At 41.3% G+C, this 15,131-nt stretch overlaps 1 protein-coding gene across 3 annotated transcripts in view; it reads right to left on the reverse strand.

Annotated features, from left to right (window-relative positions):
- SLC24A2 (solute carrier family 24 member 2) overlaps positions 1-15,131 on the reverse strand; it is a 244,809-nt gene that overhangs the window by 27,441 nt on the left and 202,237 nt on the right. For all 3 annotated transcript variants that reach the window (XM_072841506.1, XM_072841504.1, XM_072841505.1), the window contains one exon: positions 1,349-1,489. In XM_072841506.1, the coding sequence (XP_072697607.1) occupies positions 1,349-1,489 (141 nt within the window). The remainder of the gene's footprint in view (positions 1-1,348; positions 1,490-15,131) is intronic.

A 15,131-nucleotide genomic window follows, 5' to 3' on the forward strand; every position in this document is an offset into this window, starting at 1 on the left:
TCCACTTTCTGGTATCATGAAATAGGGCGGGAGTCCAAGTTGTGTGGTCACCTGGACTTGGATCTGAAACTTTGCTCCATCTCTGAGGAAGTGATCAGGGATGAGTTAGTTAACTTCTTTGGGTGTAAGTTTCTTTCCACTTATGCCAATAATATATAACATTATATATAAGAAATGCATATATAAAATGTGGGTGTGTACACACATATTCCTATGCTAGCTGTTTCTTGAGATTCCACAATATGACTTATTGGAAATACATAGGGCAGAGTCTGATGTACAGTAGGTGCACACCTTTGTTGAATGAGATGTGTGTGCAGGGCCATACCAAAACGTACAGCTACTTACTATCATTAGTTCCCTTACCCTTTGGGGCACTGGCCCAAGAACCCAGTTCAACACTAGGAGAGATGTTCTTTTGATTTGATCTATACTTAGATTGTACTTTGCTGCTCATAAGATGGTATTATGGTCAATGCACCTGCTACATAATAATGGTAGAAAGGAATATCGATGGTAGTAATGACAGCAATACAGGATTGAGAAGATCAGACAAGTAGGCATTTACACTACACGAATACGTTTCTTTACATTATTTTTTGAATTGAATGGTGGCTTTAAAGCATGGTTGCCAATTCTTTGACACTGTTTCCATCAAAGATGTCATACCTTATATGACACTGACATATTCTGGGTAAATTTTTTGTCTCCTCTCCTTTAATCAGGACAAACTTATGAATGTTTTGACCCTAGAATATAGTGGAAGTGGCTTGCTGTGACTTCTGAGTTTAGGTCATCAAAGACCTTCTGCCTTGTGCTGCTGGGACACTCATTCTTAGAGCCCTGACCTCTTGTCTACAGTATCTGACTATCTTGAGGCTACCATGCTGTGAGGGAGCCCAAGTCACATGGAGAAGCCACATTTAGGCTCTCCCACAGACCATCGCAGCTGAACCCAGCCTTTGAATCATCTCTGCCCCTAGAAACATCAGATGAGTCCATCCCACAGCTATTCAGTTTTCCCAGCAGAGGCCCTGGATGTTGCGGAGCAGAGACACGCAACCCTCAATGTGCCCTATTTGAATTCCTGATCTACAGGATCTGCAAACAGAATGGAGTGTTTATTGTTTCCATGCCACTATGTTTTGAGGTGGCTTGTTACATAGATCAGATAACTTGAACAATCACTATAATTGTGTACCTGTCCAGAGAAATTTTAGACATATATAAGCATACACAAGTACATATGTTACCCCCTCTTTTCCTCTCAAGGCAAAGAGAAGCAGCCTGTGCATATTATTATACACTGAGCTTTTCACAAGGAGTCGATTAAACAATGATTACTCACAGGTTTGCGGACGTCGGGTAAGGTAATCCAGAGAGGAAACACTATGGGGAAAACAATTAGGAATGTGACTTGCTTGCGGGGGTTGGAAGGCCAGGCCAGGCTGAGAGGCTGGTCCTCCTCATCTTCACCCGTCTCTGTGGTCTGTTGTAGAAAAATAGAGATGAAGGAATAAACGAAAAAGATGACCATGTACAAGAGCAAGAGCATATAGCCAGGGAGGGTGGCTTGGGACTCCATCAGGAATTTTCTTGGGTTATCCCACCAGCGTCATCATATGATTTTTAAGTTTGTAAGAGAACCCCTTGTATCAGAGTCTGAATCCCAGGGATAGACAATATGTTGCACATCCATGAGAACTCAGGGGCTTCCTTTTCTCTCCCTGAACACTCTTCAGCTTCTCACTTAAATGAAATGACCATCCAACTGGAATGGGCTATAGCTATGATCCATGGACTTTTTATGAGAAACCATATCCACAGAGCAAAAGACCCCAATGCCCCCCTTCTCTGTGTCTTCCCTTCTCCTCGAAGATAAAGCTATAGGATTCATTATGGGAATCCTTGGGGAGGATTTTTTTTAATTAAAAAAAATTTAAACTTAAATATCTATGCTTTTATTTTAAAAAATAAATTTATATATATTTAGAGCATTGACTTTGAGTGGGCAAATAAAAGTAACTATAAAAACAATTCGGTAATAATACTCAACTCTCTTCCCTAGCCCTGGAATAGTCAAACGCATGGATTATTGTATGGTTGTGAGCTTTTAAACTATATAATCATCTTGTTAAATTCTAAACCATTTTCATTCCAGTCAAAGGCTTATTCCACAATCCTGTGTCCCATTCCCAGAGAAACAGAGTATGGGAGTAGAGCAAGAGACTGAACCCATGAGTGTCAACTGCACAGGACCTCAGGACCTCAGAGTCAGGGGTAAACTTCAGAATGTCTGACTTGGCAGCAAGCGGCTAGGGTTTTATGTGCCACCTGCTGAAGTCAGCAGCTTCTGAAGTTCCAGATCTAGAAGAGACAGGAGGTGGCCACGGGCCAGGCAGTCTGACCATTAGCCTGTCAGATGGACCCTCCAAGCCTTCAAAACAGCACTGCAGACAGCATCAATCACTCCCTTCCCTGCCTGTGTAAAAATGAAAGTGCTGCAGGAGGATCAAGCATCAGATCTAAAAATATCATCAGGAACTTTTTCATGGATGCCTCCCTTTGAGACCATATAAATAACCCTCATAGGCTTCATGAAGCTCCTGCCCACCCCTTGTGGCTCTTGCTTCCAGCAGTGCGCACTATTTCCAACAGCAGCACTGACCCCCCCCATCCCGCCCCAGCACCCCTCTCCTTGGGAGGGGCAGGGGATGTGTGGCGGGCAGGCTTAGGCCAACTGGAGAGGGGAAAAGGACTCAACCAGATGCAAGGCTGGGTGTAAGGCCGATACGTTGTGGTGTTATGTTTATTTATAATTTCAACCCTAGTACTGCCAAAAGAATTTGTAGTGGTTTACACAATCACCCACACTCTCTCTCCATGAGTTAAAATTAAAAAATATATATATATGTAAAAGGAATCTTAAGCCATACTGAAAAAAGTTGGTAATAACAGGTTCTTTCTCTTTGGGCATATGTCCTTCCTTGGCAGTGGGTAAAAGAGTTTATAAACAGCAAATACGAGTGAACCAAGAGGATTAGATAAATAGGCAGAATTAGGAAGTCGGTACCAGTTTTTTGGTCATCCGGATCCTCACTGAGTATACTTCTCATGCTCTCCATCCCTTTGCTATGCGACATGTTGGCAAAGAAGAAAGTTTAAATAACAATCTGTGTTTCCTCTTTAGGAAACTAGAAGAAGGAGAGCAAATTAAATCCAAAGTAAGCAGAAGAAAATAAATAATAAATAAGTTACAGAAGAAATCAATGAAATTGACAGGGAGGAAGACAGTAAGTTCAGTAAGACCAGAAGCTAAAAAAAAAAAAAAAAAAAAAAAAAAAAAAAAAAAAGACCAGAAGCTGATTCCTTCACTATATCATTCATATGGTTCCACTCGCTGCTTTCTTTTCTACATCCTGGGGGCTCCCATGTCTGATGCAAGCTTGGGCATACTGTCATGGGTTCCTCTTCTGAGATCACTCCATGTCCTCCCAGGAGATACAGCAGACATAGAAAATATCATTCCCCATTGAGATTGCCAGCCTCCCAAGATGTCAGCTGGCTGCATGAATAATCTCTCTGTAACGAGGCCAATGAGAGTTTTAGGAGACAGGTGTGCTTTAACTGCTCCCTCCTAGGTATGATCTTTCTTGTTTATCCCAAATGAATGACTTCCCCCTCCCCCATTAGATGACTCAGACATAGGGAGGAATCATGGGATAGTTGAAGCATCATTCCCAATAAGGACCTCATCTCATACCAGATGGCTGGTTCTATTCAGGCAGAGGATTCCAGCACCTCTCGAAAGACTCATCAAGCTGATCTGATAAGCTCATCAAGGCTCCTCCCCCTTCCAGGACTGACACTCGCAGCCCCTAGTCCCATCCAACTGCCATCCACAATCTAGCAACTTCTCTCTAGACTCTAAGCTAACCTTTTTCTGAGAAAAAACAAAAGCAACTCTTTATGACTCATATCATTTTAATGACACCAACAGATGGTGACATTTCATCAATAACCCTTCTGCTTATAACCTACGGATTAGCTCCTTTCTCCATCTGCCAAAGTCACCAGGCAGGCAGTGCCACTAGCAAATAGCAGAAAATAATTGTCTGTTTAGATGCATAAGCTCTAAACACACTACTGTCCAGCGCAAACAATTAGCTATATTGTACAGCTTCCAAAAGCTGCATTTGAGGTGGCGTTGCTAGGGCAGAAATGGGCAAGAAGAAGAACCTGGCTTTCAGGCCATATAAACAGAGCTCTTCATCCAGAATCCACAGCCTCTTGGGAAAGAGTTCTGCTACAGAATATAGGAGCCCAGAACCTGGGGGTGGTTTCAAGAGGTGTCCTGGGAGCAAGGCTGTCAGCATATTTTGGGGAAAATTTTCATTGTCTTCTTGCCAAGTGCAATCTCACTGATTCAATGGGCGACAGCTTGCAAGCTGGTTAGAGAAGTGGAAAAAAAAAAACCATTCGAAGTCTGGGGCCAGTTTTGCCTTTGCCCAAGCTGGGGCTGCTGGCATGTTGTTCATTAGTCTCAGCCCTGGTGAGAGGCCACTGAGGTTAGTGTACTGATTTTTCAATTTTTCCTGGAGTTGTGGCATCTCAGCTTTGACCTTGTAGCAACCCATCCAAACCTCCAAAAGCTTCTGTGGAGTGTCCACAGAAAACAAAACAATGAAAAAAAAGCCCCAGAAAAAATTCAAATGACTTTTGATAGAAGGGTTTAAAATAGTTGATACATGCTGGGGTCTCGGTAGAAGCACTAGACTTATGTGAAACCAAGGCCAGCAATCAGCTCTTTAGGGTTTTATAGTTTCTGATACGGAAAAATCTGAGACTAAAACACATGACTTTACCTTCCCACATAATGTGTGCTGTGTGCCAGACCATGAAGGGATCAGTGCAGCTTGGTGGGAAGAGTAGGTGCTAGAGAATAAGAAGTCCTGGCTTCCAGGCTTTGCTCCTGCTGTGATGTCTTAGGCAGTGACCACCATCACCTGCAGGTATTCATGGAGTGTCTTCTCATGCAAACTAGTACACTAGGTCCTAACTCCTGGGTTCAAGGAAACTTGGTTTTAAAAGAGAGGACAGAGTGGCATCTGGGTGGCTCAGTTGGTTAAGTGTCTGCCTTCCGCTCAGGCCCTGATCTCAGGGTCCTGGGATCGAGCCCCTCATCAGGCTCCCTGCTCATGGGTCCTGGCAGGACATGAGGCAGGAGCTTCGAGCTTCTGCCTGTTATGTACTCAATGGTGCCCTCCCCTAATTCCTATGTTGAAACCCTAACCTCAATACCTGAGAGCCTTTATCCTAGGCCTAGATGAAAGTGTGCATCTTCATGGGTGACAGAAAGCCCACTTTCACCTAGGCCTAGAATAAAGGCTCTGTTTTCTTTTTTTTTTTAAATAAATTTATTTTTTATTGGTGTTCAATTTGCCAACATATAGAATAACACCCAGTGCTCATCCCGTCAAGTGAAAGGCTCTGTTTTCAGCCTCTCTTGCAATGAGGCATGGCCATGGGAGGTTCTGGCCAACAAGAAGTAATCAGAAAAATCCTCTGCAACTTAAGGATGTATCTTTAAAGGATGGAGGTGTGTCCTTCATCTCTCCTTCCTTCTTCCTGCTGGCTGGAATGGAACATTTTGGCCAGAACTTTAACAGTCATCTTGGACCATGAAGTGGAGAAAAAATATGAAAGCATCTGAGTTCCTGATACCCATCAAGAGCTGTTCTAGTCCTGAGCTACGTATAGTGACTTGAGAGAAACCTAAAATTCTATTGTACTCAGGCCATGTTACTTTGGGCTTTTGATTGCTCGCAGTGGAACCTCACTAATCCAATGTCCTCTTTCTGAGGAATCAAGGGAGAAAAATATCTTTCACATCTCAGCACTGGGAAAAGTCATGCTTCTTTTGAGCAACTTTGAAAAATCTTAGAAATACTGTGAATCAGGTAAATGATACTATTTCTTCCCCTTGCTCTGCCCTGGGGGATTCAGAGTCAAATCTGTAAACTCCACCCACCCATCACAGCTCTGGGGTCTGTGTCGCTTACCCCAGGCCCACCCTTTCCTTTTCCTTCTCCTCTTGTGCTGACTTTTCTTAAAATTCTTCATGTTACTATTTTCCTCAGAAGTATTTTTGCAAGCAGCCTTGAATCTTTGTAAAACAAGGGATGGCAGCCTCAAAACTGAAACTCCTCAGTGGTTGAATGGAATTACTTGGATAACTTTGTGTGTGTGGTGGGGGGGAGGACAGAGAGAGAGAATGAGAGAGAGAGAGAGTTATCCTAAGTGACAACTGGGCAATCATCTTCTAGGATTCATTTATCAATACTGAAGGTTGGATCTTGGAGATCTGGCCATCAGAACACTTACAGATAGAAGAGAACACTTCCAGAGTTCAGTTGGTACCTACTGGGAGGTCTCTGGAGCAATCAACTAATTTTTTATTTATCTGGAGAATGGGAGGATACCTACAGCTTGTCCACTTGTGGCCTACTATCATGAGAATCTTTTAATTAAATTAATTAATTGAAAGATTTTATACATTTATTTGAGAGAGAAGAGAGAGATCACAGAGGGAGAGGGGAGAGGGAGAAGTAGACTTCTCTGCTGAGCAGGGAGCCTGATGTGGGGCTCCATCCCAGGACCTTGAGATCATGCCCTGACCTGAAGACAGATGCTTAACTGACAGCACCCAGATGCCCCTCATGAGAATCTTTTTAGCTTCCTTGCATGTACATCTTATACTATTTCCACTTGTGCCTGGTAGGGATGGTTTGCCCTAGAACAGGCATCAGGTCTCCAGGGGAGGGGCTGGAGCTGGATTCACCAGTCCAGAGGTCACTTCTACAGCCAGAGAAATATTTCTTGGAAGCAAGCCAATTTCTTATTATTGTCTGTGAAGGGCATTGTGAAAGATTTCAGTGTGAAGGTGAGCCCATTTTAATGCAATCTCTTCTATCAGAGAATTAAAATGAAAACCCGGAAGTCATCTAAATATAGGCCATCTTCAAGTTCAGTTTTATTGATTGCTAATAACATCTTCAGTTCACAAGGAGTAATCTCAGAGGATCAACTGGATCGGCCCAGTTCTCAGCTCAGTTAGGATTTGATTTGGGTTGGAAGTGAAGTTCTCACTTGTCTATCCCCTACAAAAGAACGACACTCTTCAGCTCTGGGGAGGGCCGTTTCTTCTCACTGGGGAGCCCCTTCAGTGTGGCATGATGCTGAGTAGAATAACATGCTAGCACTTGAATAGTCATGAAAAATATAACTCATTTACTCTAAAGCATTGAGCCATGGTCAAGTTGGCTGAAGGCTAAGATTTTAAGTGATTTATACTTCTACTTAGAATGTTCCTTAACATATTTGCTATTGTTGCTGTTTCTATAATTTATATCTGAAGGAGAGATATATGGAGTTTATATCTCCATTGTTGTTCAGCCACATAGGTGCTCACATGAATGGCCAAATGGGATAAAGCTCACCAAAAGAATGTGGTGCATGCTAGGAGAATCAATCACCTACAGGGCCCAGAGGGGCCGAGAGTGGGAAAACAGATCCATAAAAACATCTGCTTGAGCCTATGAAGTGAGGTTGGGTGGGTGCATCAAGAATATTAAAAATATCACACTCCAACAGAGTTTTCAAAAAGGAACTAATGTGTAATGTCTAGACCATATGGGAGACATTCATCTGTAGACTGGGGATGGTAACTCTCAGGCAACTATAGGACGCACAGTTCCTGGTAGAGACCCAGGGATTGATGTGTGTTAATCCTCTTCCCTTAGGCCATGAATCTCATCTCTAACTAGCTGTGTGACCTGAGGCAAATCAATGGAAATGGTGGAATGGCCAAAGAATATATACTACATGTGATCTGTAGGGTACACCACACTACATTTTAGGCTCCAGCAGCCCTTAAAATCCATGTCGTTGTGAGACAGAACTTGTGTTGAAGGGGCAATGCTTTACTGTGGGACTGTCTACCTTCCTGACCAAGAAGTTCTGCCGTTTGGTTCACTGTATGGGCCCTGATCACAAAAGACAAGCTACAATCAAAGCCTTCTGAGATATTTAGAATAGGAGCTCTAGGCTCCAAGAGAAGGAGCTCCTGAATTTCAGAATTGAAGGGCCCTAGTACATTGTGGTCGCACCTTCTCACTTGATGGATGAGGGCCCTGTGATGAAGTGGTATGCTGAAGAAAGGTCATAGTGTGAGGCTGGGCCCGAGTGACCTCCCATTTCACTCCCAGCTCAAGATTCTTTCCCCATTTCATACTGCTTCCCCTCCTCCCTCCTAAAAAATAGGTATCCTAAAAAAAATGTGCTTTATGCCTAGTTACACCAGCTTTGTTTGATTTTAATTTTTTAATTGAAGTTTAATTTGCCAACATATAACACCCAGTGCTCATCCCATCAAGTGCCCTCCTCAGTGCCCGTTACACAGTCACCCCATTCCCCCCCCCACCTCCCCTTCCACTACCCTTTGTTTATTTCCCAGAGTTAGGAGTCTCTCATGTTTTGTCACCTTCTCTAATGTTTTCCACTCATACACCAGCTTTATTTGTAATAAATTTGACCTATTAAGCCAAAAATCCTAGCTATAGCAAACATAGCTAAAGCATTTAATTGACATAATTTTGCTTAATTTTCTTGAACCTAGAACTAATTTCTTTTTTTTTTTAATTTTTTTATTTATTTATGATAGTCACAGAGAGATAGAGAGGCAGAGACACAGGCAGAGGGAGAAGCAGGCTCCATGCACCAGGAGCCCGACGTGGGATTCGATCTCGGGTCTCCAGGATCGCGCCCTGGGCCAAAGGCAGGCGCTAAACTGCTGCGCCACCCAGGGTTCCCTAGAACTAATTTCTGATGGTTTGGATGGCTCACATTTCTAGGAAAAGGTGAACAGAAACACCTTAGTTTTTAGTTATGTTCTTTTCCTTTTCTTTGAGTCTCCTGTAGACTACATGCTTGTGTCCCTCTGAAATTCATGTTGAAGTCCTACTCCCCAGTGTGATGGTGTTAGGGAGTAGGGCCTTTGGGAGATGACTGGGTCATGGTGGCAGAGCCCTTGTGATTGGGATTAGTGTTCTTGGGATTAGCCTTCAGAGAGCTAGCTCGCCCCTTCTGCCATGTGAGGACACAGTCACCAAAATGGCCATTTATGAACCAGGATGTGGATTCCATCACCTATCACTTGATCTTGGACTTCTCAGCCTCCATAACCGAGAGGAATACATTTCTGTTGTTTCTAAGCTATTCATTCTATGGCATTCTTGTTATAACATCCAGGGCAGCTCTGAAGGGGAAATGAAGAGCAGATTTGGGAGGTATGTGACTAGGAGGGGCCACTGTGATGCATTGAGAAGTAGTCTAATTTGAAACTTAGAACCTTCTTCCCTCCTCTAACTCTGTGGGGAAGATCTCCAGGGTGCCAGGTACAAATTTAAAAATGAAATGTGAGGCTGATATCAATGGAGGCCAGGACTTCAAATGCAGGTGAAGAAGGAAGACTTGTTCTTTAGCATCTCTGCCCAAGGAAAAAGTACTGAAGTTTAGTGCCAGCTTCACGTGGGAGGAGGGTGACAACCAAGCACGCCAATGGCCAAATTGAGGGCTTGAGATTTTATGTGCATTTCATTGCCTGATGTCACCCCCGATTCCCATAACTCTGGATAATCTTGCACTAGCTACTTCTAAAATGAATATCTAGGGGCCATCATCGAAGATGGATTAAGCCCTTTACAATAATAAACTTTCCTGAGGCTAACTTTAGCAAGAACTGAAATAGGAGGTGGGTTATTTCTAGACTCCAGCATTCAGTGTTCAAAGGCCAGTAGAACCTCAAGGGAAGAATATGCCCAACAAAACAGCATCAGCCTTAAACAGGGACTATCTGCTTCTCCTCCTACCTCTGGCCTCTTTCATTATTGAAGCATTAAAAATACTCTCTTTGACAAAGATGGCATGTTTTGCTTTTCCAATTAGGTTTCCGTGGGAACCAGTGAAAAGGTGTGTGTGCCTGTACAGTGTGTGTGTGGGAGGCTCCTAGAGAGAGAAGAATCTTGAAAGTACCTTACCTAATGAAGGAGTTGTTGGAAAAGGAATTAATAAAGAAGACCCACTTCTGCTCCAGAACATTCTTTTACAACATTACTGTTGTTATAAAATTAACTGAGATAATTCATGAAAGTTACTTGAAATGGTGTTTGGCACATAGTAAACACATTAAAAATAACAATAATAACCAACATTTACTGGGTGTTTAGGAAAGTAATTTCTTCAAAGACATCTAAGAGAAATAAGTTTGACTTAAGTGAATTATGATACTTCTAGCAATAAAATTCTATAATTCAATGATCTGATGTAAAAGTAGAAACTGTAATAATTTTGTTCCTCCATCTATGCATTCAGCCAACATTTACTGAGTGTTCATTGGCTGTAGTGATGTCAACAATCTAATTTACTTTCCTTTTAGGTAAGATGACTAAATAGAAGGCCTTTATAAATAGGATGAAAGGGAGAATTCCACAGCTCTATGGAGAAAATGCTATTTTATTTCAGTAGGTAGGCTGTAAGTAGACTTTCTATCAGAAACAAAGCTTCCAAGCAGATGGCAAGACTCATAATATTGTGACACCTTGATTCTGTGTTTTGTGCAGAGCTAAAAACAATAGCAGAGTTGGAACTCTCAAAGGTAAAGTTGCCAAAAAATGCAGTCACATTTTAATACAGTGAAAGTCTCCGAAATCAACAACTATTTGGCAAGTAAAAGGTGCCTCCCAAGAAATATTCCATAGAGTGCTCTCCATTTTGTAAGCTCAAATCACACCAGTGCTTTACAAAGGAAATTTATTCAAAAATGAGATATTTAGGGGTGCCTGGGTGGCTCAGTTGGTTGAGCTCTGACTCTTGATTTTGGCTCCGGTTGTGTTCTCTGGGTCGTGGGACCGAGTCCTGCCTTGGGCTCTGTGCTGAGTGCAGAGTCTGCTTGAGATTCTCTCTGTGCCTCTCCCACCCCCCAAATAAATAGATAGATAGATAGATAGATAGATAGATAGATAGATAGATAATTTTAAAAAGATAAATATCCATATGGTGAGTGTATTAATCTGCTTGGGCTGCCATAACAAAGTGCTATAGACTAGGTGGCTTAAATAGGAGTAGAAATAGCAATAGAAATTTATGATAAACTCCCACCATAAATACCAACTGGCCCAGGGAGGGATGGTAAGTGGTTCTCTCTTCCATTTTCCCCTAAATTGATTGGCCAATTAGTGGGGTCAACATACCACTATATCTATTACAGAAATAGGACATCATGCTTAAAATTGGCATATGAAAAATATGACCTATAAAAACATTCACTGCTGGGTTGTGGATCATTTTGGCCTCACAGGCCCAAAAATCTGTACTCAAAATCTCTCAGTGACACAAGGAAAAATGAATTTTGGGGACCCCGGGAGCCATAGTTCAGGATTTGCCAAGTAAGGTGTGTTGTGAGTCATTTTGAAAGCAAACTCAGAATTCTGGGATGGGTCAACTAAGGGCTGTATGGCTAAGGAAAACTCATTTGCCATTTGCTAGATTTTTTTCTTTGAAAAAGGAATGAAAACAGGAGAATCTGAAAGAAGAAAAACTTTTAGATCCCAATGATGGAAAACCAGAGCGCTGCATTTGGAAAACTGTTATTTACTCAACTCTAACATGAGTCCTTACTGACTGTTAATAATGGACAGAATGTTTGTGTTTCCTCCAAAATTCATATGTTGAAGCCCTAACCCCTGGTGTGGCTGTATTTGGAGATGGCATCTCAAAGGAAGTACTTAAATGAGGTCAGAGGAGTGGGTCTCCCATCTGACAGCAGTAATGTCTCGTAGGAAGAGACATCAGAGGATGCTCCCAACCCCACCTTATGTGTTCAAGGACAGGCCATATGAGGACATAGAGAGAAGGCAGCCACCTGCAAGCCAGGAAGAGAGCCCTTGCCAGAAAGTGAATTGGCCAGAGCTTTAATCTTGGACTTAGAGCCTCCAGAACTGTGAGAAAATAAATTTCTGTGGTTTAAGCCACCCAGTCTATGGTATTTTATTATGGTAGCCCAAGCAGACTTACACACGCTGACCATATGAATATTTATCTTTTAAAAAAACATCTCAGTTTTCAATAGGTTTCTTTGGGCTTTGAAATAAATCACTTAATTGCTTTAATTAACTTTGAATCACTTTCCCCATCCTCATTCTCTGAAAAACTTCTTTACTCTTGTTCTCTTAGTTTCTCAATGTCTTTGCATTATATATATAGATTTAGCAATATACCTCATTCTCTCCACACTGTTTTAAAAAAATCTTCTATGTTTCTATCACGTTTTTCTAAGAGGTAAGTCAAAAAGAGGTAAGGCAAAAGCATCTTCTTTTTTTGGGAGGATGCACCATCTGAGACATTTGTACTGCCTTCTGTGTGGACATCCTGAACCAACAGAGCTAACATTTACGTAGCAAACAAGTTTTTTAAAAGTGATAAATCTCTGCCCACCTAGTGGTAGGAAATAATTCACTCCCTTTATAATACCATCATATGGTTTGTTTTACATAGAGATGAAAAATTAAAAAAAACAAAACAACAACAACCAAGCATCAAGAACTTGGGATATTTTTTTTTTTAAATTTTTTTTTTTTATCTATTTATGATAGTCACAGAGAGAGAGAGAGAGAGGCAGAGACACAGGCAGAGGGAGAAGCAGGCTCCATGCACCTGGGAGCCCGACGTGGGACTCGATCCTGGGTCTCCAGGATCGGGCCCTGGGCCAAAGGCAGGCGCCAAACCGCTGCGCCACCCAGGGATCCCAAGAACTTGGGATATTAAAAACAAAATAAGGTTTCACTCAGCAATGGCAACCTGAAAAAACATAATTTGCTTCTATAGGACTTTGAATTGAAATCAACATTTCAAAGTATCTTGCTGTGAGAGTGATGGAGCTGTCTGAACCTAAGTTCTCTGAAAGCCAAGAGACCATTTTATTGCAATGTAAAATGGCATCTGAAGAGTCTGGTGGAATGCAATTGCTTTTCTTCACTTTGCATTTTTGCCCAAATAATTCTGAGATGCAACCTACGGACAAGATGGATATCTTTCTGTATGGCTGTTGTAAATTGTTTTTTGTATTGTTTCCATGGGTTTCGTAAATCTTGCCAATACAAATCATGAAAGATTTGTCAATTCAAAAGCTACTGGGGAATCATAAAAAATAATTCAAAAATCATTCTCATCATTTTATTATCAAATGGATTAGAAATTCTCATAGGAATAGTAATATTAATGCCAGTGTTTTTTTCCAGGGAGGTTTTTTTCCTTCTTAATAGTCAGCCCTTAATGTATTTTATGTGCATGATTAATAGACGTTCTTCAAACTCCTTCAGAAAGCACAATGACAAATGGTGTTACTAACAGTAAGATTCCTAGTGAATATATAATTCTTTGTCAATATTCAAATTTAGTCAGAAACTCGAGTCAGATCTTAATTTCATTTTACAATGTGTTCAAAAGGCCTTTGGGTACATCTTAAGCAGTTCGTAAATATTGTCCAGGTCATCAGATGCACAAACTGGACCTCAATTTTTCCTTAGAAAAATAGATGTATAGATTGAAAAAAAATATTCTCTCTTCCAGAAATGAACTCTTGCAATAAAGTCTGTTAGGTAAGACATTATAATTTCTACTTTTTAAAAAATAGTTTGTATTGGGTTTTCTCTGATACTAAAGAATTTCTTTTCTGAGGGAATTAGAGTTCTAACACGGCTTGGACCTTCAAGAGTCCCGTTGGATGGAGAATCTTTAAATGTTCTTTTCCTTTCACTATTGGGCCTTGGCATCTCCCCCAGCACTGCCCTGTGCTCTGGTGTCCTCAGGCACACAGACACATCCCACTTTCCCCCAAAGCCTACATTTCTTGGGGGGCCTGAATCCTCTTATTTTGTCTTACTGATGTTCCAAGAGGTTGAATGAACTCATCAATGGGGGAAATGCAATCCTTGGCTATTTTTAAGCTTTCAAAATGGTGAACTGGCTGTTACACCTTAGTCACTGAGGAAAGATACTTGTTCTTTGAATAAGAAGAAGATTCGAGGCTCACAAAGCCTTTGTTAAACCTCCCTATGGCTGAGAACATAAACGTTCGCGAAAGAAGGGTAATATTTTAGGAAGACACCATGGGGATTCTAGGTACCATCTGCTTCAATAATCTCAGAGATCCCTATCAGAGCTAACATTTTTTACCAAAATTTATTATGAAGTCTCCCGAAGGAGCTCCAAAATCATAGAACAATAAGAACAACCTGTAATAAACTGCTGCCTTGATAATCATGCTTGCTTTTTTTTTTTCACCACTATCCTCAGAGATCCAAATTTAATGGAAAGGAGATATTTTTATGCGTTTTATCTTTTTTTTTTTTTTAGAGAAATCTAAAAATCACAATCGCTTTTATCATCTTTCCCTACGCATTCTTAGTCACATAATACTGAAACATTTTTATCAGCACTATGAGGCTTTATGAAAGCAGACCTTAAAAACTCTGCTGAGTTTAGGTAAAGGCCAATGCTAGACTGGGGAGAAATAAATCAGGCCTGAGTTCCCAAAAGGAGAAAGGAAGGGCTTAACACAGTAAGGTGATATTTAAGTGTGCAGAGAGCAAGTGAGAGAAAAAATAATCATGCATTTTGTACATTCTCTATTTATCTATCTATATCTTTTTTGCCGTGGGAATGTGATTTTCTTATATAAACCTGTTTGCCTATTGGTGCACCTGTGCAACTTTTCACCAAGGCAAAGACAATTCTGATTTCCCTAAGGACAGAGAGAAATCTTAGAGGCAAAATGAAATAAAAGCCGCAGCATATTAAAAAAACCACCTCACGATGCATGAACATGGACACACACACACAAAAAAAGTCAGACTTGCAGATTTTGGAATATGAGAAGTTTGCAAGGCATCGCCCCTTCTATCCTGTCACGGTGAATGTATATTGAAAGGGTTCTGCTGTGTCATGCATCGGACAGGAGGATGCAACGAGGCGCCCAAATGCCATCACCTGGTTGTTGTCTAGATTGGCGGAAC

Source organism: Canis lupus, chromosome 10, assembly GCF_048164855.1.
Source record: "Canis lupus baileyi chromosome 10, mCanLup2.hap1, whole genome shotgun sequence".
Lineage (NCBI taxonomy): Eukaryota > Metazoa > Chordata > Mammalia > Carnivora > Canidae > Canis > Canis lupus.